The 23,325-nt window shown below is 38.8% G+C and overlaps 2 protein-coding genes across 2 annotated transcripts; one reads left to right on the top strand and one right to left on the bottom strand.

Moving 5' to 3' along the window:
- Positions 1-3,546: 3,546 nt before the first annotated feature.
- Positions 3,547-4,503, bottom strand: LOC140508716 (olfactory receptor 52D1-like). The gene has a single exon (XM_072616600.1). The coding sequence runs from the start codon at positions 4,498-4,500 to the stop codon at positions 3,547-3,549; it is 954 nt and encodes a 317-aa protein (XP_072472701.1). The 5' UTR covers positions 4,501-4,503.
- Positions 4,504-17,569: 13,066 nt separating this feature from the next.
- Positions 17,570-22,447, top strand: LOC140507573 (olfactory receptor 52Z1P-like). The gene is made up of 2 exons (XM_072615606.1): positions 17,570-18,501; positions 22,390-22,447. The coding sequence occupies exons 1-2, from the start codon at positions 17,570-17,572 to the stop codon at positions 22,445-22,447; spliced, it is 990 nt and encodes a 329-aa protein (XP_072471707.1).
- Positions 22,448-23,325: the final 878 nt, after the last annotated feature.

The following is a 23,325-nucleotide window of genomic DNA, read 5'->3' as shown; positions in this document are numbered from 1 at the left end:
TATGTCTATCAAATTAGAGCCCTTTTTGCTGAGGGTAGAGGAAATGTGGCTCTGATTTCCCCCAAACAGCACTCTTTGCACTCTATCCTTGTGGCTTCTGTTTTGAACAATAAACAATTCCAGTGGTGTCTTCAAAATCCTTCTTCAGATTCTCAAGGAATATCATCCAAATCTTAAGATGGAAATAATATCCCCCAGCAATATATTATCTGATTTTGATTCTGTATATATGCAAATATATGAGCATGCATATATGTGTATCTATCTGTGTGTTTCTTGAAAACTGAAAAATTTGATTTAAAAAAATATTTTGGATTTACTTCTATATCCAAAATAAATTTGCTAAGTCCTCAGAGAAGCATCAGGAGGTAGAAGACAGAGCATGGTATTTGGAACAAGGGAAACTGGCTTCTAATCCTAACACAGCTACTTACTACTTGGGTTACCTTGAAAAGCTAACTTGATCTTTGTGGGTCTCCTTCCTTCATATTTGAAAGGAGAGGATTATTTTCCTATCAGATTCTAAGGTGGTGGGCTTACTCTCCAAACCTCATCTCACCTAGCAAGTTAGATTCCCAAAGCAAGGCTAGTGGTTCCCCTCAGAGTACTAGAGGTGACCCTGAAGTATTGGCTCGATTCTTCTAATGTTATCACTCACAGACTCCCACACCTAATATATTCCACCTATGTTATCATCAATTGCCATCTCCCCAATATTATTGCCTGTTGATGCCTATCCCACATAAATTTGACCAGTTACCAGTAACTGTAAACACTATTCAGTTTCTAAAAATGACATTTACAGAGAACACATAGCAAAATATTAAATACAAGAACATCTGAAACCTGGCACATGTTCTCCTTTACCATTTCATTCCCTAGGAAGACTGGGTTCAAATTTAAAGTAGTTGCCAGAAATATTCCTCCCTTCAAATTCATTTCTGTGTATGGTGTAGTAAATAATTATACCACTCCTTTGCTTGAAGAATATGTTATTTCAGTTGCCAGACTGAGCTGGACAGAGCACTAGGCCTAGAGTCAGGAAGATCTGGACTCAGACACTTAGTAGCTGTGTGATCCTGGGCAAGTCACTTAACTCTGTTTGCCTCAGTTTCCTCATATGTAAAATGAGCTGAAGAAGAAAATGGCAAAACCACTCCAGTATCTCTGCCAAGAAAACCTCAGATGGAGTTATAAGGTGTCAGATATGAGTGAACAACACTTTAGATAGAATCTATTATGGACTTGAAGTCTTGGACCTCTGGTAACTTCCCTGACTTCCCTGACCTTTTGAAGCTCATAGAATAGTCTTTCTACTAAAAGTGGGAGACAATTAACACAATGGAGACAGGAGAAATAGCAGGTATACTGATGACCACATGTCAGCAAGATGGGAAGAGGAGTCAATTTTTGCTGGTTCTACCCTCCCACTCCCTAGACTTACAGCAGCTTTTCCCTGCTTACTATTAGGGAAGAGAAAGAATTTTCATCCGTTCATGCCTTTTATATGTACCTTCAGTCTCGGCTCTGTAGCCAATTAAAAAGCTTTCTGTTACCACACAAAAAACCAACAGGAAATAGTCAGGGGACCCCTGTACATGTTTTGAAGTGGAGGAATGGTGTCCTCCATGACACATCATCCTACATTTCCAGAAGGAGGCTTCCCATGCCTCCACTTGGTTGCCACCAGGCAGAGTTGAATCTGCATTCTGGCTTATTTACCATTACATATGAGATTTAATTCAACACAACAAGCATTTATTAAGCATTTTCTAGGAATCTCAAACTATAGTAGGTGCTAGGGATACAAAAATACATCCTCTACCTTCACAGAGTGTACATTCTGTTAGAGGTGATGTGACATAATCACAAATAAATGAACACAAAATATAGGCAAAGTAATTTTTCTGAGGAAAGGTAGGAGGAATATTTGGTACTTGAACTCAGTTTTGAAGAGAATGTTCTAAGAGTTTGGCAGGAGGAGAGAGAACATTCTGGAATGCTGAGTATGGAGAACTGCAGACAGGCCAGTATTTGCCTGTATCACAGAAAGTACAAGAATAGAGAAGGAGGTGTGTGGTGTTAATTGGAGATCAGTGTGAAGAAATCTTGATTGTGAAGGATTTAAATAACAAATATAATTATTTTTATTTTATCTTAAAGTCCACAGATAATCACTGGAATCTCTTGAGCAGAGGTCTGACGTGTACTTAAAAAAATGTCAGATTGGCAGTTGTTTGAACGATGGATTGGAGAGGAGAGACTGGATCCTGGGAAACCATTCAGGAAGGTATTGAAATAGTTTAGAAGAGTGCTGTCAACCTCAAATGGAAATAGGGGCCACTAATCCGTACATAAGGATCCCTGTTTGAATTAGTTTTATTGAATATTTCCCAATTATGTTTTCATGTTCATCTTGTCCAAGTCACACTTGGGGTGTTGTGGAGTGCATGTGGCACACTGGCCCAGTGTTTGATGCCTCAGGCCTAGACAAGAGGTGAAAATAGGAATAAGGGCCTGGTGCAAGCAGACAACCTTACCTGAAAACAGTTTACATATCCTATTACATTCACTGAATGACCATTAAGCCTTTGTCTGAAGTTTTCCAACACGTAGGAACCCACACAATCTGGAGACAGGCAGCCTGACAGACTTCAATAATTCAATTCAATTTAATAAATATTTATTGAGTCTACTATGTGCCAGGTATTGTGCTAAGCCCTTTGGAATAACTCCAAATTATTAAGAATTCATTATTTTTTTCCATGATAACAAAATTTAATTAGATTCTTTATAACTTCCATCCATTGTTTCTGGTTTTTATTTCAGAGGCATGGGGGAAAAGATGATCCTACTCCATCTTCCACATGAAAGTCTTTCAAGTTCTTGAACACAGTTAACCTGTTTTCTCTCAAGTCTTATCTTGTTCAAACTATACATCTCCACTTTCAGTGATTCTCAGATGACACACATTTGAAATTCTCCACTGTCTGTGTCAAATTCCTATGAATCTTCTTTGGTTTATCAATGTTCTTCCCTAACTCTAGCAGCCTGAATGTAAACTACCAGGGCAGAGAATGACATCACTATCACATTTTTATTTCTGGAAAATATCTAAGTAGTCCAAGCTAATTTAATTTTTTGTTTATGTTTTGGTTGTCATATCACACTCTTGTTTCATAATAAGCTTCATAATAATCTTGTTTTCAGATAAACTCCTGTCTATCTATACCTCCCACTTATTATGCTTATAAAGTCAATGATAATAGTCACAGTTCCTATTTCTATAATCATTTTAAGATTTACAAAATGATTCCTTTACAACATTTCTTATGAAGTACTCAAGGCAAGTAGTAACATCTCCATTTCACAAAAGAGGAAAAAGACATTAAATGGCTTATTGGGGTAACATATATCAGAAGTGTCAAAGGTAGAAATCAGTCTAGTTCTTCTGACTACATACATTTGCTACCTTTCGACAGTCCTGAAAGATATCCATTTATGTATTCATCTATCCAGTAATCATTTCCATCACTGGTCAGAAACTCAAACAAAGTCTTTGCCTGGACACATTAGCTTCAAGATTCTTCGCTGGATTTCTTTGGTCTTGGCCCCATAGATAATGGGGTTGAGCACAGGTGGTACTAACACATAGAGGTTGGCCAGAAAGATATGGACATGCTTGGGGACATGATGGCGACCAAAGCGATGGGTGAGGAAAGAGAAGAAAGCAGGTATATAGAAAACAAGGATGACTGCAATGTGGGACCCACATGTTCCTAGAGCCTTGTGCCGTGCATTAAGGGATGGAAGATGGAATACAGCATAGAGAATGATACAATAAGATATTGCTATGATCAGAGCATCCAGACCCATGGCCAACATGGCAACAGTCAGGCCATATACAATATTCACTGTGATATCAGCACAGGCCAGCCGGGCAATGCCCATGTGTTCACAGTATGTGTGTGCCATGATATGGTGCCCACAATATGGGAGCCTCTGCAGCAGGAAGATGAATGGGCAGACAATAGCCACACTCCTAGTTAATCCAGCAAGGCCAATCCTGACAATGACACCATGATTAAGAATGGTTGTATATCTCAGTGGGTTGCAGATGGCCACATAGCGGTCAAATGCCATAGCCAAGAGGACAGAGGACTCTAGAGCAAATATTGAGTGGACAAAGAACATCTGGGTCAGACAGCCTTCAAAAGTGATCTGACCAGCATGAAGCCACAAGATTGCCAACATTTTGGGCACTGTAGTAGAGCTGAGGACTAAGTCTGTGAGTGAAAGCAGACAGAGGAAAAGGTACATTGGTGTGTGGAGACTGTGATCAGTAGATATGACCAAGATGAGGATTAAGTTCCCAGCAAGTGCCACCACATACATGGCAAAGAAAGGAATAGATATCCACAGGTAAGCAGCTTCTAACCCTGGAATACCTGTCAAGAAAATAGTAGTTGGGAGGGAGTTGCTGATGTTGGGAACAGACATAGCCACTAGCTCCTGGTCAGTAGAGGTTGTTGATTGGGATATCGTCCCTAAAAAAATAATAAGGCAAAACAAATGAATGTTTACATGTAGCCAAGATAGTGGATAAGGGGCAACTCAACTGAACTCTCTCACAACATTCACTTCTAAACAACTTTAAAATAACACCTCAAATATAATTTTGGAACAGTGCCAACCAAAGGTCAGTTTGAGACTTTTTTATTCTGGTCAAAGAAAGTTTAAGAGGTCAGCAAGAGACTTTTTTGAAAGGAAGGTGGAGGCTTGTCCAGATCCACATTTGCAAAGCCCCAAAATCAACAGCAGCATTGTTTTCAGTAAGCAGCTCAGAAACCTAGTCAGAAAGAGATTACAAAGGATCCTTTGCTGGCACTGCATACAGCTGGCACTGACTGGCAACTCTATTGTCCATAGTCAGTTCTGGGTCACAGTTTCAAGGTGGAGAGACATATTGGAGGTTGGTCACAAGGCATCAGGGGCCCTGGTCTCAATTCCAAGGTGTATCTCCAAGGCAGTATTCACAGCACCAATGGTGACTATAAATAAGCTAGCATAGTTCTAAATCACAAAGTATAACAGCTTCTCCATGTAGAGAGAAGAAAAAACACTTATTCAGACACCAGAAAGCCAAAACCATTGTAGTTACCAAGATATCAATACACATTAGCACTGTAGGGGACATTTCCAAGCCAACTTCCTGACTGCAAGGAGGCTTCTTTATGTATTATCTCCTCTTATCTTCTCTATCATAGAGACTTCATAATAATATTTTAAATTGAATATAATCAGAATATGTTTCCTTTTGTTGTGCTGAAATTAGACTCCCTGAGAAGTCTGAAGAGTAATGTTCTTCATTCACTCCCTTCAGGATTAATTTTGTCCTTCTTGGAAAAGGAAAAAAAAATCTAGGACTTCTTTCACATTAAGAATTCTTTAAACATCTGTCAACCAATATGATGTTCACCTTGAACTTTCTCTTCTCCAGTCTAAAATTCCCAGTTCACTTAGCCAATCCTCATAAGGTCTATAGTGCCTAGTAATCCTAGATACTTCTCTGGCCATCCTGCAGTTTAATGTTTAGATGTCAACACCATTATCAAATTTGCTTCAGAGAAGACAGTGGAACTACTGCCTCCCTTGTTCTTAACACTGTGTCTATCAGTGCAAACGAATACAGAGAGAGTTGTTCTGGCAGTCCTGGAACACTATTGACTTGTATTGAACCTACAATCCATTAGACTTTTCAGACCTTTACACATGAAATGTTGTTTAGTTGCATCTACCTCATCCAATACTTACGTGTGGACCACTTGGATTTCCTCTAATGTCTGCATCTCCCAGGCCTAGTTGAGGCTGTGTTTTCTTTCCCCCAAGGTTGGCAGCTTCTTTCTCTTCCAGTCAGCTTTGTTGACCATCTGTAAGCTGACTACTTGGTACTATGATCATGTGTTTGTTAGTGTTTGTGTACATATGCGAATATATATGTCTATGTATATCTGACTGGATCTCTGTGACTGTGTGCTTATGTTTTGTATGTTTCTGTGTGAAATTGCATGTGTGCCTGTGTGACAGCATATATGCAGGTCAGGAATTCTTCAGCTCTACCAGTTCCCGTAATTACCAAAGCCCAGATTCCTGGCCATCCCTCCTCACCACAGGGCAAGCATTTAGCAGGTACCCTTCTGTCTTTCCAGTTAAGGAACACTCAGACTTCTGCAGACACAACTGACACTCTGGGAATAGGTTTCTCACTGTCCTTTTTAATAGCTTCTGAGCCAGAAATCTCAGTGAGTATGGAAACCAGGAGAATCCTGAAATATCAAGACCAATTTCCCTAAGAGAGAAGAGAACCCAGGTGGCTATTTTTTCCTCTAAGCCCACTCAAGATCTGGGCCACTAGGGGCCCAAAGAAGGAAAGCACATTACCTAAGCTGAGACAAGAAACTCCCATCTCTCATTACTCACCCCGCAAAGATTTCATCACCGCCCCACTCCGCTCTCCTGCCCCCGTGATTCGAACCTATGAAGCTGAACTTGTAGAGGTTCAATTTACTTAAAGTAAGGTCTCCTTGGAATCAGAAATAACTTCTAACTCTTTAAAAAAATCTTCCAATTCACATCAAGCATCTTCCCAACAACTATATTTTACAATGATTTCTCCGTACTCTGAACTCCTGCTCCTGCAGGTCACACTGCTTGAAATTCTGAGTTGCTGGAAAAGTAATGCCCCCATCTGAAACTTGAGTCATTACTGTAATATCTTCAACAGTCAGTAACCCAATTTGTGTCTATCTTCATTACCTTCATTCCATTCTACTTTAGTATAGCTCTAATTGTTAGAAAGCTGTTCTTTATATTGAACTAAAATGTATCTTACTATCACTTCTACTCATTAATCACAGGTCACCTGTGTGGATCACTTGTCTGGAGCCAAGTCAAATAAATCAAATTTCTTTTCAGTATGGCAGCCTTTCAAGTACTTACATTCAGTTTTCATGTCTTTCGTAAGCCTTCTGCTCCAAGGAGGAGCAAAGATGGTAGAGAAAAGGCAGGAACTTGTGTGAGTTCCCAATTTCCTTACAAATAACTTTAAAATAATTTCTCAAAAGGAATTCTGAAGCAGGTGAATGCATAGAAGGATGGGGTGAAATGCTACTGCCCTCCCATTTTGGTAACTGTTTTCTAATGTGTAGACATTAAAAAAAATTACTTTTTATGAATTTATTCCTGGAGTTGGAGCCATGATGGCAGAGTAAAAACAGGGACTTCCTTGAGCTCTCTCCCAAAGCCCTCTAGTAATCCTAGATACTTCGCTGGCCATCCTGCAGTTTAATGTTTAGATGTCAATACCATTAACAAATTTGCTTCAGAGAAGACAATGGAACTACTGCCTCCAAATACCTATAAAAAATAATTCTAAACAAATTCTAGACTTACAGGACCCACAAAATGACAGAGTGAGATAAATGCCTAGTCCCGGAACCTGGAAAGTTGACATGAAGTGTCTTTCGCACCAGGCAGTGAGCAGAGCATAGTCTGGCATAGGCTGCACTGCCACAGACTGGGCACTTGTAACAGTAAGCACTCCGGCATACACATGACAGCTTGCTGTACAGGTTCTTAGATCTACTTTTCTAAAAGGAAAGCAACTTTTGAGGGGTCAACAATCACTTTTATCAAACACACATACTAAGAGAGAAAAAACAAGTAGGACCATAGGTAATACCTATATCATTACCAGAGAGAAAAGCACCAATATCTGGGCTTTCAAAGCCAGGGGCCTTTTTGAAACAGCTGCCCAGAGTCTCATCTGGCATGATCCTTCTTCCAAAAACTAAGCTGAAAGCAAAACCTCACCTCAGAGTATATATGTTCATTTCAGAGCTAGAGAGCATGACCCCTTGTGACCCAGTGCCACACCAGCAATCAGCAAAAGGTGTAAGCCTTTATAGGAAATAAACCCAGGCAAAGGATACCCCAGGGTTAGTGGCAACTAAGAAGAGAAGAAATTTTTCTGGTTCTAGGTATGTTTGATGTTTCCCTACTAAGAGACTGGAGAATAGGTAGAAGGCCTTCCAAAGTGTCCCCTGACCTAAAGATTTGGAGAAAAAAAGCAGAACAAGTCTTTTCCCCCTCTTCTACCAAACATATTCCCTCTAGGAAAGATCTTTTCCCTTAATCTACCAGAAGTGAGGAATGATAGTTAGCAGTAGGGGGGAAAAGGGTTCAGGAGACCTGATAACTTGGCTCTCTCTCATTGACTTCTTTTGTAGGGGAAGTTCTGAGCTCTTAGTTCACACTCAAAGGAGAGGACAAAAAACAGCTGGTCACCATTACATTGACCCTAGAGCCTCACAGCCTGTTTCAGGAGGATTGGTTAGAGGTGTCTCCTGAAGTAGTGGGTTCCCTATCCCTGTGGGTATTCTAATGGAGGCTGGATGACCACTTCTCAGACATGTTACAGATGGAATTCCTTGAACTGGCTAATTGATTAAGTTCCTCCCAGTTCTACCATTCTACACTTCTAGCACTTGATCAGGTCAGTGATTTTGTTAGTTGGGCCTATCCTCTGAGGCAGGTAGTATCCCCTTCCCCCATTGCTTAGTGGGAGATGTCATCAACTGCTCTGATCGCAACAAAGAAGTACATCATGAACAGCATTCCTGTGATAGAGGCCAGCCATGTGGTAGATCTTTTCCCAATTTAATTAAGCTTGCTCTTGGGTACTAGAAACAACAGTCCTGCCCTGGGCCTGTGCTTGAAGCACTTGCAGTTAATTAAACCGTCCTCAAGAGCTCCAAGTTGCTTCCATGGCATGGTGGAGCTTGAGGCTGTGGTGGAGAGGAAATTCTCTTCACATTTCCAAGATGGAAAAGACTGCTTGTGTCACTCACAGATCAAAGCATAGAATAGGAAATGAGTAAACACCTCTCCTTTGATCATATCACCTTGGAAGAACTGAAAATTTACCAATCCCTAGAAGTATCTTTGAAAATAGCTGCACAAAACTCCTGAAGTTTAGGACAGTACACCCACCCCACTGGAAGCAGGGTCCTACATTAACAAAGAGTTAAAAAATCAAGTAATTGACTGGCAAAATGAGTAAATATCAGGTATACTTAGACTATAAAATTTACTTTGATGACAAAGAAGATCAAAGCATATAACCAGAAGAAGACAATACAATTAAAACTCTTACATAAAAAGCTTCCAAGAAAATGTGAATTGGTCACAGGTCATAAAAGAGCTTAGAAAAGTTTTTTAAAATCAAGTGACAGAAGTAGAAGAAAAATTGGGAAGAGAAATGACAGTGAAGCAAGAAAATCATGAAAAATGAGTCAACAGCTTGCTAAAGATGACCCCCAAAATACTGAAGACAATAACACCCTAAAAATAGACTAACCCAAATGCCAAAAGAGATCCAAAAAGCCAATAGGGGAAGAATGCCTTAAAAAGAAGAAGGGGCCAAATGGAAAAGGAGGTCTAAAAGCTCACTCAAGAAAATAATTCCTTAAAAATTGGAATGGTGTAAATGGGAGCTAATGACTATATGACAAATCAAGAAATTAAAAACAAAACAAAAGAATGATTAAAAAAAGAAGACAATGTGAAATATCTCATTGGAAAAACTATTGACCTGGAAAATAGATGCAGGAGAGAGATTTTAAAAATTATTTGACTGCTTGAAAGTCATAATCAAAAAACGATCCTAGACACCACCTTTCAAGAAATTATCGAGGAAAACTACCTTGATATTCTAGAACCAGAAGGCAAAATAGAAATCGAAAGAATCCACCAATCACTTTCTGAAAGAGATCAAAAATGAAACTCCTAGGAATATTGTAGCCAAATTTCAGAATTCCCAGTCAAGAAGAAAATAATGCAAGCAACAGGAAAGAAAAAATACAAGTATTGGAAAATACAATCAGAATAACAGAAGATTTAACACCTTCTGCATTAAGGGATCAAAGGATTTGGAATATGATATTCCAGAGGTCAGAGGAGCTAGCATTAAAACCAAGAATCACCTACCCAGCAAAGCTGAGTTTGCTTCAGGGGGAGAAATGGCTAGTCAATGAAATAGAGGACTTTCAAGCATTCTTGATGAAAAGACCAGAGCTGAACAGAAACTTTAACTTTCAAATACAAGATCCAAGAGAAGCATGAAAAGGTAAACAGGAAAGAGAAATCTTAAGAGACTTATTTAGGTTGAACTGTTTACAAATAAAGTTAAGACCAAATAAAGCTTTTACAATGGAGGGGAAGAGAGTGAATGTTAGAGGGAATGAATGACCCTTACTTTCATTGGATTTGGTTTAAGGAAGAAATATCATACACACTCAACTGGGTATTGAAATTGATCTTACCCTAGAGGAAAATAGGGGGCTAGGACATAAGAGGGGGGGTGATGAGGACAAATTGAGAGAGGGGTAATCAGAAGCAAACACTTTTGAGGAGAGACAGGGTCAAAGGAGAGAATAGAATATATGGAGAGTAGAATAGGATAGAGGGGAAAAATAGTCTTTAACAGCATAACTATTATGTCAGTGTTTTGTATAACTACATATGTATGATATATATCAAATTGTTTGCCTTTTCAATGAAGGTGAGTGGAGATGGAAGAAAAGAAGAGATTTTGGAATGCAAAATTTTAAAAATGAATGTTAAAAATTCTTCCCAGCTCTGATTGTTCTTTAACTTCCTCTCAGTTCAGCTCTAGTTCCACCTCTTCCTGTTCCATATGACTTGACTCATATGACTCAGACTTCCATGTAACTTAAGCAAGTCACATGAGCCTATTAATGGATGTGAAAGATCTTCCCATTAAGAAGTAAAATTATATTAACTGCGGAAAATGCATTATCAATACACCTCAATTAATCAAGTTCTGATTTGTGGCAATGTTCACTTTGATCATTTAAGAATCAGCTAGTCCTATAGGACAACTCTGCCTTTAAGGAAAGATTGGGTGGCCAGTTGTTAGCTGTGCTACAGATTTTTTTCACTGATGTCTTGAACTGGATGGGCACTGAGGGCTGTGTGTGTATGTGTCTCTGTGTGTGTGTGCTGTACTGAGTGCAAGGAAGGCTCAAGATATATGTGCATAAGATAGTACATGACATTATATATGCATGGGAGAGATTCAAAGTATGCATGTATAACAGATATATGTATATAATAGACTGCACATACATATAAGAGGCACATGAGAAATTAGGCATGAGTTTGAGTGTAAATAACTGTGTTTGGGTGTTTATATACATGAGACTGACTTCTTTGTGTGGAGGAGGGAGTGGATTGGTAGGGGCAGGGTTTGTGTCTTTTCTGTTGCCCATCACTAATCCTCAGGGGTTGAAAGGAGCAGGAAAGTTGAGACCAATTTGACCTGAATAATACTAAGAACCCACTTTCTACCTCACAACTCAGTCCCCCTGGGAAAGAACAAGATAAATAGTCTTTTCCCAGGGATGTCTCTATTCATGCACCTGTGTGTGCTCATGTTTATACATGCATTAGTTTGTCTGCGTCTGAGTCTCTGGGTCTCCATGTCAGCTCTAACTTTACATCAAGGACAAGATCAGGTAAGTTCATAACTTTTATGGATCATTTTTTGAAAATGAAGGCCTCCATTGTGTCCATGCTATGATTTCCATCAATCCATATCATTATTCCAGACTCAGAACTCCAGAACCTATGCTATTTCAATACACTTAGGGAAAGAACTGACAGAGCTCAAGACCTTTAGATTAGACCTCTAGACAAATTTCCAGGGAGGGAGGGCTATGAGGCCCAGGGACCTAGTGGCAAAGAATACCCCAGGCTTAGCAGCAGCTAAGAAGAGAAGAGATTTTTTTCCAGGTATAGCTGTGTTTGATGTTTCCCTACACTAAGAGATGAGATAATAGATTGAAGGCTTTCTGACATAAATATTTGGAGAAAAAAACAGATCAAGTCTTTTCCCCATCTTCCAGCAAACATATTCCCTCTAGGAAAATTCTTTGCCCTTACTCTACCAGAACGGAGGAATGATAGTTAACAGTGGAGGGGGAATGGGTTCAGGAGACCTGATATGTTGGCTCTCTCTCTCACTGTCTCCTTTTATAAGGGAAGTCCTGGGCTCTTAGTTCACACTCAGAGGAGAGGACTAAAAAGAACGGGCCACCAGTACATTGTCCCTAGAGCCTCACAGCCTGTTTCAGGAGGCTTGGTTAGAGATGTCTCCTGAAGCAGTGGGTTCCCTATCCCTGTGGGTATTCTAGTGGAGGCTGGATGACCACTTCTCAGACATGTTACAGATGGGATTCCTTGGACTGGTTAATCGATAAAGTTCCTCCCAGTTCTACTATTCTACAGTTCTTACACTTGAACGGGTCAGTGATTTTGTTAGTGTGGGCCTGTCCTCTGAGGCAGGTGGCACCCCCTTCCCCCGCTGCTTAGTGAGATGGGTCATGAACTGCTCTGACCCCAACAAAGAAGTACATCATGAATAGCTCTCTGGTGATCGTGGCCAACCATGTGGTAGAGCTTTTCCCAATTTAGTTAAGCTTGCTCTTGGGTACTAGATACACAGTCCTGCCCCAGGCCTGTGCTTGAAGCACAGCTTTAATCAAGATTGAACAGCTTGATTAAACATCTCTCAAGAGCTCCAAGTTGCTTCCATGCCACAGTGAGGCACCAGAGGAGGATGTTAGAGAGGGCTATTTCTAACACTATAAAGAAAGGTACCATTTGCAAGTGTCTTAAGTGACTTTAAACTTTTTCTCTTTCTCTTTTTCTCTAAAAGGTTAGGAGGAATATGGGTAATAGTTTGTGAAAAGAAGTGAGGGAAGACCCATGGATAAATTAAACAGATACAACTCAATGGGTCAAAATGATGACACATTGCAAGGAAGTAAGCTTACTAATAGATTTAATAATTATAACTTGAAGATTCATTCTGACTAGGCAATAAACACTAGCCATCATTATACCAGAGACTTCTGAAAGTAGTCAAATTTATCCTTAACTCAGCAATGAGAAAAAGATAAAGAATAGTAGTTGCGTCCAATAACACTAGTACCAAGATGTGTGCAGATACTTTTAACTGATCAGTAGTATGGAAAATACAAATCAGCAATAGGACAATCCAGGTTATTAATTGGCTTGTGGATTGGGTAATTTGTGAGGAGACCTGAGTAGTCTGAAGTCATTAATCTCAGCTCCCTGTGGTTTGGTACCTAGCCACATCAACCTCTATTATAAAGGATAGCTTAGTTTGTCCATAATCAGTTCTGAAAAGAAACAGAGTAGATTGAGTAGTTTGGGAGAGTATTTGATAGCTGGTAGGATCCGTGCTACATAGTGCCTACCTGTTTGTGTTGGTTTTATATTTGTTTACTCTAAATCACAGTTTAATAACTTTTTTAAATGTCATAGTCCCTTTCAGCAGTTTGATGAAGTCTGTGGAAAACCCTTCTTAAAATATTATTTTTAAATTCATGAAATAAAACATACAGCATTACAAAGGAAAACTATTATATTGAAACAGTTATCAAAAAAACCCTGTATTTAAAACCAAGTTCACAGATGCCAGGATATGAACTTCTGTTCTAAATTGTATATCACATTTTAATTAAAATAGAGTAAGAGAAAATAGGAGAAAATGCTGAGATGAGGGTGGGAGCAGCAGTTATAAGGAGGAAGGGGAAGACCCTTGTGTAGACGACAAAGTTTACAGTGTAAAGATTCAGAGAGTAAATAACCCCTGTTTTTTCTCTTATCTTGAATAAAGCAGTCTAGGTAGATAATGAGGGGGCTATAATTCTTTTTTGTTTTCTGCCATATATACCAACTAACTTCATTTTCAAACTGAAAAAAGGTGGACTGTCTAATAATTCAATCAATACCTGAACGGGAATCTCCTCTCAAACATCCTTGATAAATGGCCATCAAACACCAACCCAAAGAACTCCCTTGACAAAGTACTCACCACTGTCCAAGGTTCATTTCCCGTTGGGATTTTAATTGCTAGGAAGTATGTTCTTATCATGAACCTAAATATGCCTTTATGAAACTTCTACCCAATGTAGCTTCAATGTAGTTCATAAGACCATGGTATTAAGAGCAGGAAGGGGCTTTAGAAGAAGTGTAGCCCAGTGGTTCTCAACATTACTGGTCTTAGGACTCTTTTACATCCTTAAAAAATTACTGAGGATTCCAAAGAGCTTTTGATTATATCTATCAATATTTATTGTAATAGAAATTAAAACTCAAATTTGAAAATTTCTTTGTCCTTCATTTTCTTTTTTTAAAATTTAATATTATATTTTTCCTCAGTTACATATAAAAACAATTTTAACATTCATTTTAAATACTCTGAGTCCCAATTTCTCTCCCTTCCTCCCTCCTTCCAGCTCCCATTGAGAAGGTAAATAATTTTATATAGGTTAGACATGTCATGATAAAAGTATTTGTAACTGTCATGTTGCGAAAGAAAACGGACAAAAATCTAAAAAAAGTAAAGTGAAAAGTATGCTTCAATCTGTATTCAGACACCATCAGTTCTTTTTCTGGGAATGGATGTTATTTTTCATCATATGTCCTTCAGAATTGTCTTGTATTGTTGTATTGCTGTTACCTTGTACACAGTACAAATCACTTTATATGAGCTCATGTAAGTTCAGGTTTTTCTGAGAGCATTCTGCTCATCATTTCTTTTAGTACAATAGTATGCCATCATAATCACATACCACAATTTGTTCAACCATTCTTCAGTTGATGGGCATCCCCTCAATTTCTAATTTCTTGTCCCCAGAAAAGATTTACTATAAATATTTTTGTATATGTAGGCTCTTTTTTGTTTGTGTTTGTTTTTTATCTCTTTTGGGATCTAGATCTAGTTTTGGTACTGCTAGGTCAAAGGGTATGCATAGCTTTATAGCCCCTATGTTCATAGTTAAAAATTGCTTTACAGAATGGTTGAATTAGTTCACAGCTCTACCAACATCATTAATGTCTCATGTTTCCCTCATCCCTTCAAGCATGTCATTTACCTTTTTTGTCCTATTAGCCAATCTAATAGGTATGAGGTAGTACCTCAGAATTGTTTTAATTTGCCTTTCTTCAATCAATAGTGAATTAGAGCATTGTTTTCATATGCCTATAATTAGCTTTGATTACTTCATCTGAAAACTGATTATATGTTTTGATCATTTATCAATTGAGGAATAGCTCCTATCTTATTTTTATGAATTTGACTCAGTTCTCCATATGTTTGAGAAATGAGATCTTTATCAGAGAAACTTACTTCAAAATTTTTTTCACAGTGACTATTGCTAACTGTATTTCCCTCCCTCCATCCTCTCCCCTCCATTTCTTCTATTCTCTCTCTCCTTTCACACTGTCGCTCCTTAAAACTGTTTTTCATTTGACTATCCCTTTCCCCAGTCTGCCCTCCTTTCTATTACTCCCTCCTTCTCCTCCTTCTCTTATCTCCTCTTTCCCTCCTACTTTCCTGTAAGTTGACATAGATTTCTATATGCATTTGCATGTGTATATTATCCCCTCTTTGAGCCAATTCTGATGAAAGATTAAATTACTCTTCCCTCTTCCTCTCCACTATAAAAGCTTTTTTTTGTTAATTCTTTTATGTGAGATAATTTATCCCATTCTACATTTCCTTTCTTTTTCTTCCCTTAATTTTATTTTTTATATATGATCCCTTCATATAAACTCAAACCTATACCCTCTATCTATATATACTTATTCTAACTACCTAAAAATGGCAGGCAGTTAGGTGCTGTAGTGGAGAGAGCACCAGTACAGAAGTCATGAGAACCTGAGTTCAAATCTCACCTCAGACACTTGACACTCACTAGCTGTGTGACCTTGGGCAAGTCACTTAACCCCAATTGCCTCATCCTGGGTCATCTCCAGTCATCCTGATGAATATCAGGTCACTGGATTCAGATGGCTCTGGAGGAGAATTGAGGCTGGTGACCTGCACAGCCCTCCCTCACTCGCAACAAAGTTAAATGCAAGTCATGTCATTATTTCTCCAATGGCATAGTCTTCTTTGGCAACAAAGGACGAATATACACACACACCCTAATAATGGGAAAGGTCTTATGAATTACAAATCTTCCCATGTAGGAATATAAACAGTTTTACCTTATTAAGTGCTTTATGATTTCTCTTTCCTGTTTACCTTTTTATACTTCTCTTGAGTTTTGTATTTGAAAGTCAAATTTTCTACTCAGCTCTGGTCTTTTCATCAAGAATGCTTGAAAGTCTTCTATTTCATTGAATTTCCATTTTCCTCATGTTAAGTATTTATTAATCCACTTTAAAACAATAAAAACATTACTTGTTAACGTGGAGGACATTTCTAAAATAAAAATAGCTATATTTCCACAACAAAAAAAAAATAATGAGTGCCATTGTCTTACCTACTTTTTCAAATCTCTTTAATATTGGCTTAGTAGAAGGCAACTGAATTAACATACTTGCTTCAGGATTCAATCTGCTACAAAATGTTGCTTTGGTTAAAGTACATAGAGGAAATCCAGCTTCACACAGAAATGTAGTTGGAAAATGGAAGAACATTTCAATAAGTAAATAACCTTTTAGTATTATTATGCAAATATAGTTTTGACCTTGAGAATCCCATGAAAGCATTTGGGACACAGACTCTACATTTTGAAAACTTCTGATCTAACCTGACTTGACTATTTTACAGATGAGCAAATTGAGGCCTGAGAAGTGAAGAAACTTAGAGCCAAAGTAAACCAAGTCTAATGCCTTTTCCATGTCAGGCCCTTAAATACTAGAAGATAGCATTTTTTTCTCCAAAACAAATCTCCCAGGTCCTTTCAGCGTTTTGGTCATATGGCATGTTCCCTAGTTCTCTTATCAAACCTCTTGGCTTGTATCTTTCTTTTACCTCTGGCTCAGGAAATTCCTAGACCTTTTCAAAGTAGAGATTAAGTGCTATCTCCTATAGGAAGTTTGTCCCAATCTCCACAGCTGTCAGTGTTCCCTTTTACCTCCCTACTCTTAAAAACAAAAGTACTTTGCACTACTTTGTCATTTATACATTTTTATCTGCTTATTGACTTTCAGTCATTTCAGTCTTGTGACCCAGTTTTGGAGTTTTCTTGGCAAAGGTCCTGGAGTGGTTTGCCATTTCTTCTCCCATTTCTTTGATAGTCAAGAAATTGAGACAAACAGAATTAAATGACTTGTGCAGGGTCACACAGCTAGTAAGTGTCTGAGGCTAGATTTGAATTCATGAAGATGAGTCTTCAGAATTCCAAGCCCAGTGCTCTATCTACTGCCCTACATAGCTACCATCTTATCTATATACATGATGCAATATCTCTCAATCATTTTCAATTGAAGTAAGCTCCTAGAGGATATATTTTATTTTTATTTTCACCACTACTTAGCACAATGCCTTATACATAAAGCAGGAGCTTGGTAATTACATGTTTAATTGAATGTAATTGAATTCCTCCTCTACAGGTGGTAACCAAAGCAAAATCCAAAAGTTGCAGAGTAGGACCTGATTCCTACCATGTTGCCAGCTAACCACACCAAATTTCACCCAACCTCCTTCATTCTACTGGGAATCCCAGGTCTTGAAGCTAATCACCTCTGGCTTTCATTTCCCTTTATTGTGATGTATACCACAGCCATGGGTGGCAATATCTTCCTTCTTTGGGTCATCATCTCAGAGCGGAGCCTCCACAAACCTATGTACATCCTCCTCTCTCTTCTTGCCATCACAGATCTCATCCTCTCTACCACCACTGTGCCCAAGGCCCTGGCCATCTTCTGGTTCCAAGCTCATGATATCCCTTTCCCTGCCTGTCTCACCCAGGTCTTTTTCATTCATTTTGTCTCAGCCCTGGAGTCAGCCACGTTGCTTTCTATGGCATTTGATCGTTACGTGGCCATCTGTAACCCTCTGCGTTATGCATCTATCCTCACCTACAAAGTCCTTGGCAAGATGGGACTGGCTGGTTTTGCTCGAGCTTTCTCCACTGTTGCAACCCTTGTCTTTCTTCTCCACCGGTTGCCCTACTGTGGTAATCGTGCAGTACCCCACTCATATTGTGAACACATGGGTGTGGCTAGGCTGGCATGTGGGGACATCCGTGTCAACATCATCTATGGTCTTTGTGCAGCCCTTTCAACATTGGGCATTGATGCAATTCTCATTGTTGTCTCCTACATTCTCATCCTCCGTGCTGTCTTTCGCCTGCCATCCCAAGGTGCACGTCATAAGGCTCTGGGCACCTGTGGTGCCCATGTCTGTGTGATACTCATGTTTTATACACCTGCCTTTTTCTCCTTCCTCACCCATCGCTTTGGCCGGGGTACCATCCCCCGCCACATTCACATCCTTCTGGCCAATCTGTATGTAGTGGTACCACCCATGCTCAACCCCATTGTCTATGCCGTTAGGATGAAGCAAATCAGGGACAAAGTTATTCAGAGTTTCAGATGGTTGGGGAAAGGAGGTCACTGAGAGGGAAGGGTAAGTAGCTGCAAGGAAAATCCTCATGTCATATGAACAAAGAACAAACAAAATCCCTTACATCTCTCAATCACTGGATCCCAGGATCCAACAACTAAAAACTAGAGATCTTCTACTGTACCTCAAAAGAGGTCTTCCACTTTTAGGACAATATAAATGGAAACTCAGTCCTCTCTTCTTCCAGATGGGGAGGTCCCAGAAAAGTGAAGTGATTTTCCCAAGATCTTGCAAGTGGTGAACTACAGAGCCTGTATTCTAACCAAGGTTTTAGAATTCAAACCTCCAGTGTGGTTGATATTTCTTCTTTCAAAACTTATATTCTGTCTAAATAAATCTGGTTCAAAATTCTGCTTTGGGAAGGGAGTAGAATTTCTTTTTAACAGGCATTCTTATCCTTGTGTTTGTGAACTTGTTTTTGTAATATTTTCATATTTTAATAATTGCATTTCAATATAACTGGTTTCTTGTGTAATCCTAGGTATTTTATTTATTCAAAAATATTATTCTGAGAAGGTGTCTATCGGCGTCATCAGGCTTCCAAGAGTTCAATGACCCAAAAAAAGGTTAAGAATTTTTGCTTTTAAAAAGTAAGAAGTAGATTTCTAAGTGAGTTGGAAGCTGCCAGAGTTTTGGTTTAGAAGAACATTTTAAGGATTTTTATTTTAAATCCCAGGTAAATTCCACTTAGCCAAGCTGATGAAACCTCAGGGAAACTCTTTTCTGATTAGAAAAATCAATTCCCTCCTGATCATTTCTACTTTGAATATGTAGACATATGGATGACAAAAATGGTCTTTTTCTCTGCCTTGACAGGTCAGAGATGGATATTTTAATGTATTGTTATTATATGTGGATGTTTCCTTGATATCTGAATGGATCAGTGTCCCATTGGTGTGAGTCTTTTAGCTATGTGGTATCAACCCAAGGGATTCAGGATTTTTCATCTTTTTTTCTCTTGTCTTCTAGTAAATCCTCTACCAAATATGTTGGGGGCTTTCCTGAAGGTTCCTGACATTGCACATTGCATGTATTTGTCTTATATATTATATGTATATCTACTAGTGACCTATGTGACTATAAGCTCTGTAAGAGCAGAGTGCTTGTCTTATCTAAGCTTTCTGTTTCTCTGGGTGCTGGCATTGTCAATTGCTAAATAAGTTTTGAATTTGTTGTTGGGTATATTAGAGCTGGGGAAAGAAAGGGAGGGAGGGAGAAAGAGAGAGAGAAAGAAAGAGAGAGACAGAGAGAGAGAGAGAGAGAGAGAGAGAGAGAGAGAGAGACAGAGACAGAGAGAGAGAGAGACAGAGAGAGAGAGAGAGATGGACACTTGGGAGAGTGTAGTCTATCCTAAGAATTGAGGTTTTTCTTGCTGTATAGAGAAGATCAATGCTCCAGAAGAAAAGTAAACTTCAATAGCTGTTGTTGCCAAATTAGTATGATGCTCCAAAGAACTAGAGAAAAAGATACAGTCAGATCTATACCCAAGAATATGTGAAGGGTGTTGACCTGAAAATTTGGTTAAAGAAAAGGCAACAGGCTAATGCATACATTTTATGATGTAATTAATTAATTGATCAATTCCCTATTAAAGAAAATGGTAACATAATGCATTATGGAGCCAGAAAAATGTTCTGGCTATCTAGTACAGAAATCTTCTGGCTTATATACATTTTGCCGTGAGAAAGGAACTCTCTTAGTTGAGCAAATCATAAATTCAGTAAGACAAGACAATTAATAGAGCAGTGTCAGCTGAACCTTGTGATTCCAGGCTGGGTAAACATATGTCTTGATGACATATGACAGAAAGGAAATCCCACCACTAGTGAGTGGCAGGTGTCCTGTCCTAAACAGATATTCGAAATAGCTGACATAGCAAAGGGTAAACAAAGTTCAAATAGAAATTACGACCTAAGATGTCTGTATTTTCTTTACATCCCATTATTCAAGATAGTATCTTAGGTTAAAGATCTCCCAAGGAATGTTGTCAGCCTTGGCTGGCTTTTGTTGACATAGGAAATGGTATTTTCTGAGTTTGCTTCAGAGAAAGCAAAGAGATAATCAAAATTTTATATTAAACATTATCAAGGGTTTTTGAAGCCACTAAAGGCTCACAGTGAGTTGAAACGATTCAAACTTATTTAAAGGACAGCTAGATAGCCCAGTGGTATACAGTTCTGGGCCTGAAATTAGGAAGACTCATCTTCCTGAGTTCAAATCTGGTCTCAGACTTACTAGCTATGTGACCTTGGGCAAGTCACTAAATAATCCTGTTTACCTCAGTTCTTCATATATCAAATGAACTGGAGAAAGAAACGGAAAACCACTCCAGTAACTTTGCCAAGAAAACCCTAAATGGGAGCACAGAAGTCAAGTATCACTGAACAATGATGAAACTTATTTAAAACACACAGACATCCCACAAAACAGAGAAGACCAAAAAGTTATTGAGAAAACTTTAAGTTCAAAGAGAAAGTTACCAAGTTCTATTTGTATTTCCTTAGATATTACTCAGAATTGTGTTATGGATTCAAATGCAGTAATTAGAGATAAAAAATTTTTATAGTTGGTCAACAAACATTAAATGCTCACTCTGTCTCAGACTCTGTCCTAATTGCTGGAGATATAAAGAAAGGCAAAATAGTTATCTCTTCACTTAAAGAGCTCATCTTCTAGTAAGGGAGACACTATACAAACAATTATGTACATATAAGATATATACAGGGTAAATTTGAGACAATTTCAGAGAAAAAGGAATACTAGTGAGGATGAGGGAGACAGTAGAGGGGAGGACTCCCAGAAGGCAGGATTTGAACTGAGATCTGAAAGAAGGCAGGAGGAGGAAATGAGAAAGGAGAACATTCCAGGCTTCGAGGACAGCCAGTGAAAAGTCATGGAGTCAGGTGACCACACACAGAGTATTGTGTCTGAAAATCAGCAAGCTGGTCAGTGTCAATGACTGGTAGAGTACCAGGAGAGGAATGAGGAACACTGGAAGAATAGGAAGGGGGCAGATTGTGAAGGACTTTAAAAGGTAAACAGAGGAGTCTGTATTTGATCCTAGAGGGAATAGGAAGCAATTGGAGTTTCCTGGGGGAAGGGAGGAGGGGGAGACATGGTTAAACATTCATTTTAGAAAGATCACTTTGACATCTGAATGGAGGATGAACTGGAGTGGGGAGACATTTGAGGTAAGGAAATCCACCAGCAGGCTCTTGCAATAGTCCAGGCTTGATGTACCGAAGGTCTGTATGTTCCAGGATGGCGGCTCTGTGGGTGGAGAGAAAGATAAATGTACAAAGGGGAAAATAAGACTTGAGAACAGATTGAATTGTTATGTTTTATGCATTGAAGAAAGAATTCTACTTATGATTTTAAGATTGAATAGAAATGCTTAGATGTTCTCTATGTAAATTAAGCTTTGAGAATTGTCCTGTATAAGACACTGGGCTTGGCAACTACAAAACTTCAGGGACAGCCTGGCTGTTTAGATTGTAGTAATGGTTCAGAAGCCTCTCCCTAGTGGCAACTCACCTGAATGACTGGCAGGTCCTTCACACCAGAGGAAAATCAATGGTCTTCTGCATACAAAGCTACAAATTTGCTCTTTTATCATGTAGATAATGAGATTGAGCAGGGAATTAACATGATTAGGACTGAATTAGGAAGATTTTGACAGACAAGGCTGGGAGACCAATTAGGAGGCTATTATAATGCTACAAGGTTCATCTACACTTAAATACACATCTAATAATACTTTGGCAGCTGGGTAGCTCAATGGAGTGTCCTGCCTGGAGTCAGGAAGACTCATCATCCTGAGTTCAAATCTGAGCTCAGACACTCACTAGCTACATGACCTTGGGCAAATCATTTAACCCTGTTTTCCTCAGTTTCCTTATCTGTAAGATGAAGTGAAGATTGAAGTGGCAAATATCTAGCATCTTTGCCAAGAAAACCCCAAATGAGGTTATAAAGAGTAGGACACAACTAGAAAAACAGCTCAACAACAAAAACAATACTTATATTCACTTACAAAAAACAACTCTGTTTCACATGCAGTTAAGTACACAAAAAATCACAGTCATATAATGACAGAATCTCTGCAACCAAGTGGCAAAGTAGAGATACCATTGGTTTTAGAGTCAGAAAGTCCTGAGTTCATATTCAGACTCAGATATTTACTAGATGTGTGACCTTGGAGAGTCATTTAACTTTTCTGTGCCTCAGTTTCCTCATTTGAAGAGTAAAGATAATATTAACAGTGACCTTCCAGGATTGTTGTGAATATAAAATGAGATGTTTGTACATCATTTTAAAGACCTTAAAGTGCTATGTAAATGCTACCTGTAACTTACACTGATTGCTCCTACCCTTTCATTCCATCACTCTTTCCTCCCAATCGCCTTCCCCAAAACGTGTTGATGGTGTTTGATCATTTCAGTCATTTGTGACCTCATTTTCTTGGCAAATACATTGAAATAGTTTACCATTTTCTTCTCCAGCTCATCTCACAGATGAGGAAACTGAGGCAAACAGGGTAGTGACTTGTCCAGGATCACTCAGCTGGTAAGTGTCTGAGACCAGATTTAAACTCAGGAAGATGAGACTTCCTGACTCCAGGCCCAGTGCTCTATCCACTACACCACAAAGTTCCCCCAAACATACACTGGTACAAATGAGTGCATACACAAAGGTTAAACCACAAGCATTCAGAGAATCACAATTAGAAGAGACCTCAGGATTTATCAAGTCCAATCTCCTTTGTAGTAGGAGACTTTCTCTTACAGTCTCCT

The sequence above is a fragment of the Notamacropus eugenii genome, chromosome 5, assembly GCF_028372415.1.
Source record: "Notamacropus eugenii isolate mMacEug1 chromosome 5, mMacEug1.pri_v2, whole genome shotgun sequence".
Classification (NCBI taxonomy): domain Eukaryota; kingdom Metazoa; phylum Chordata; class Mammalia; order Diprotodontia; family Macropodidae; genus Notamacropus; species Notamacropus eugenii.
Note: the sequence above shows the minus strand (reverse complement) of the source record. Positions and strands in the feature narration are given on the sequence as shown.

Coding starts and splice junctions, on each gene's coding strand:
- LOC140508716 (XM_072616600.1), bottom strand. CDS start 4,500: ATGTCTGTTCCCAACATCAGCAACTCCCTCCCAACTACTATTTTCTTG.
- LOC140507573 (XM_072615606.1), top strand. CDS start 17,570: ATGTTGCCAGCTAACCACACCAAATTTCACCCAACCTCCTTCATTCTA. Junction 18,502..22,389: donor AAAGTTATTCAGAGTTTCAG/ATGGTTGGGGAA, acceptor TAGCTACATGAC/CTTGGGCAAATCATTTAACC.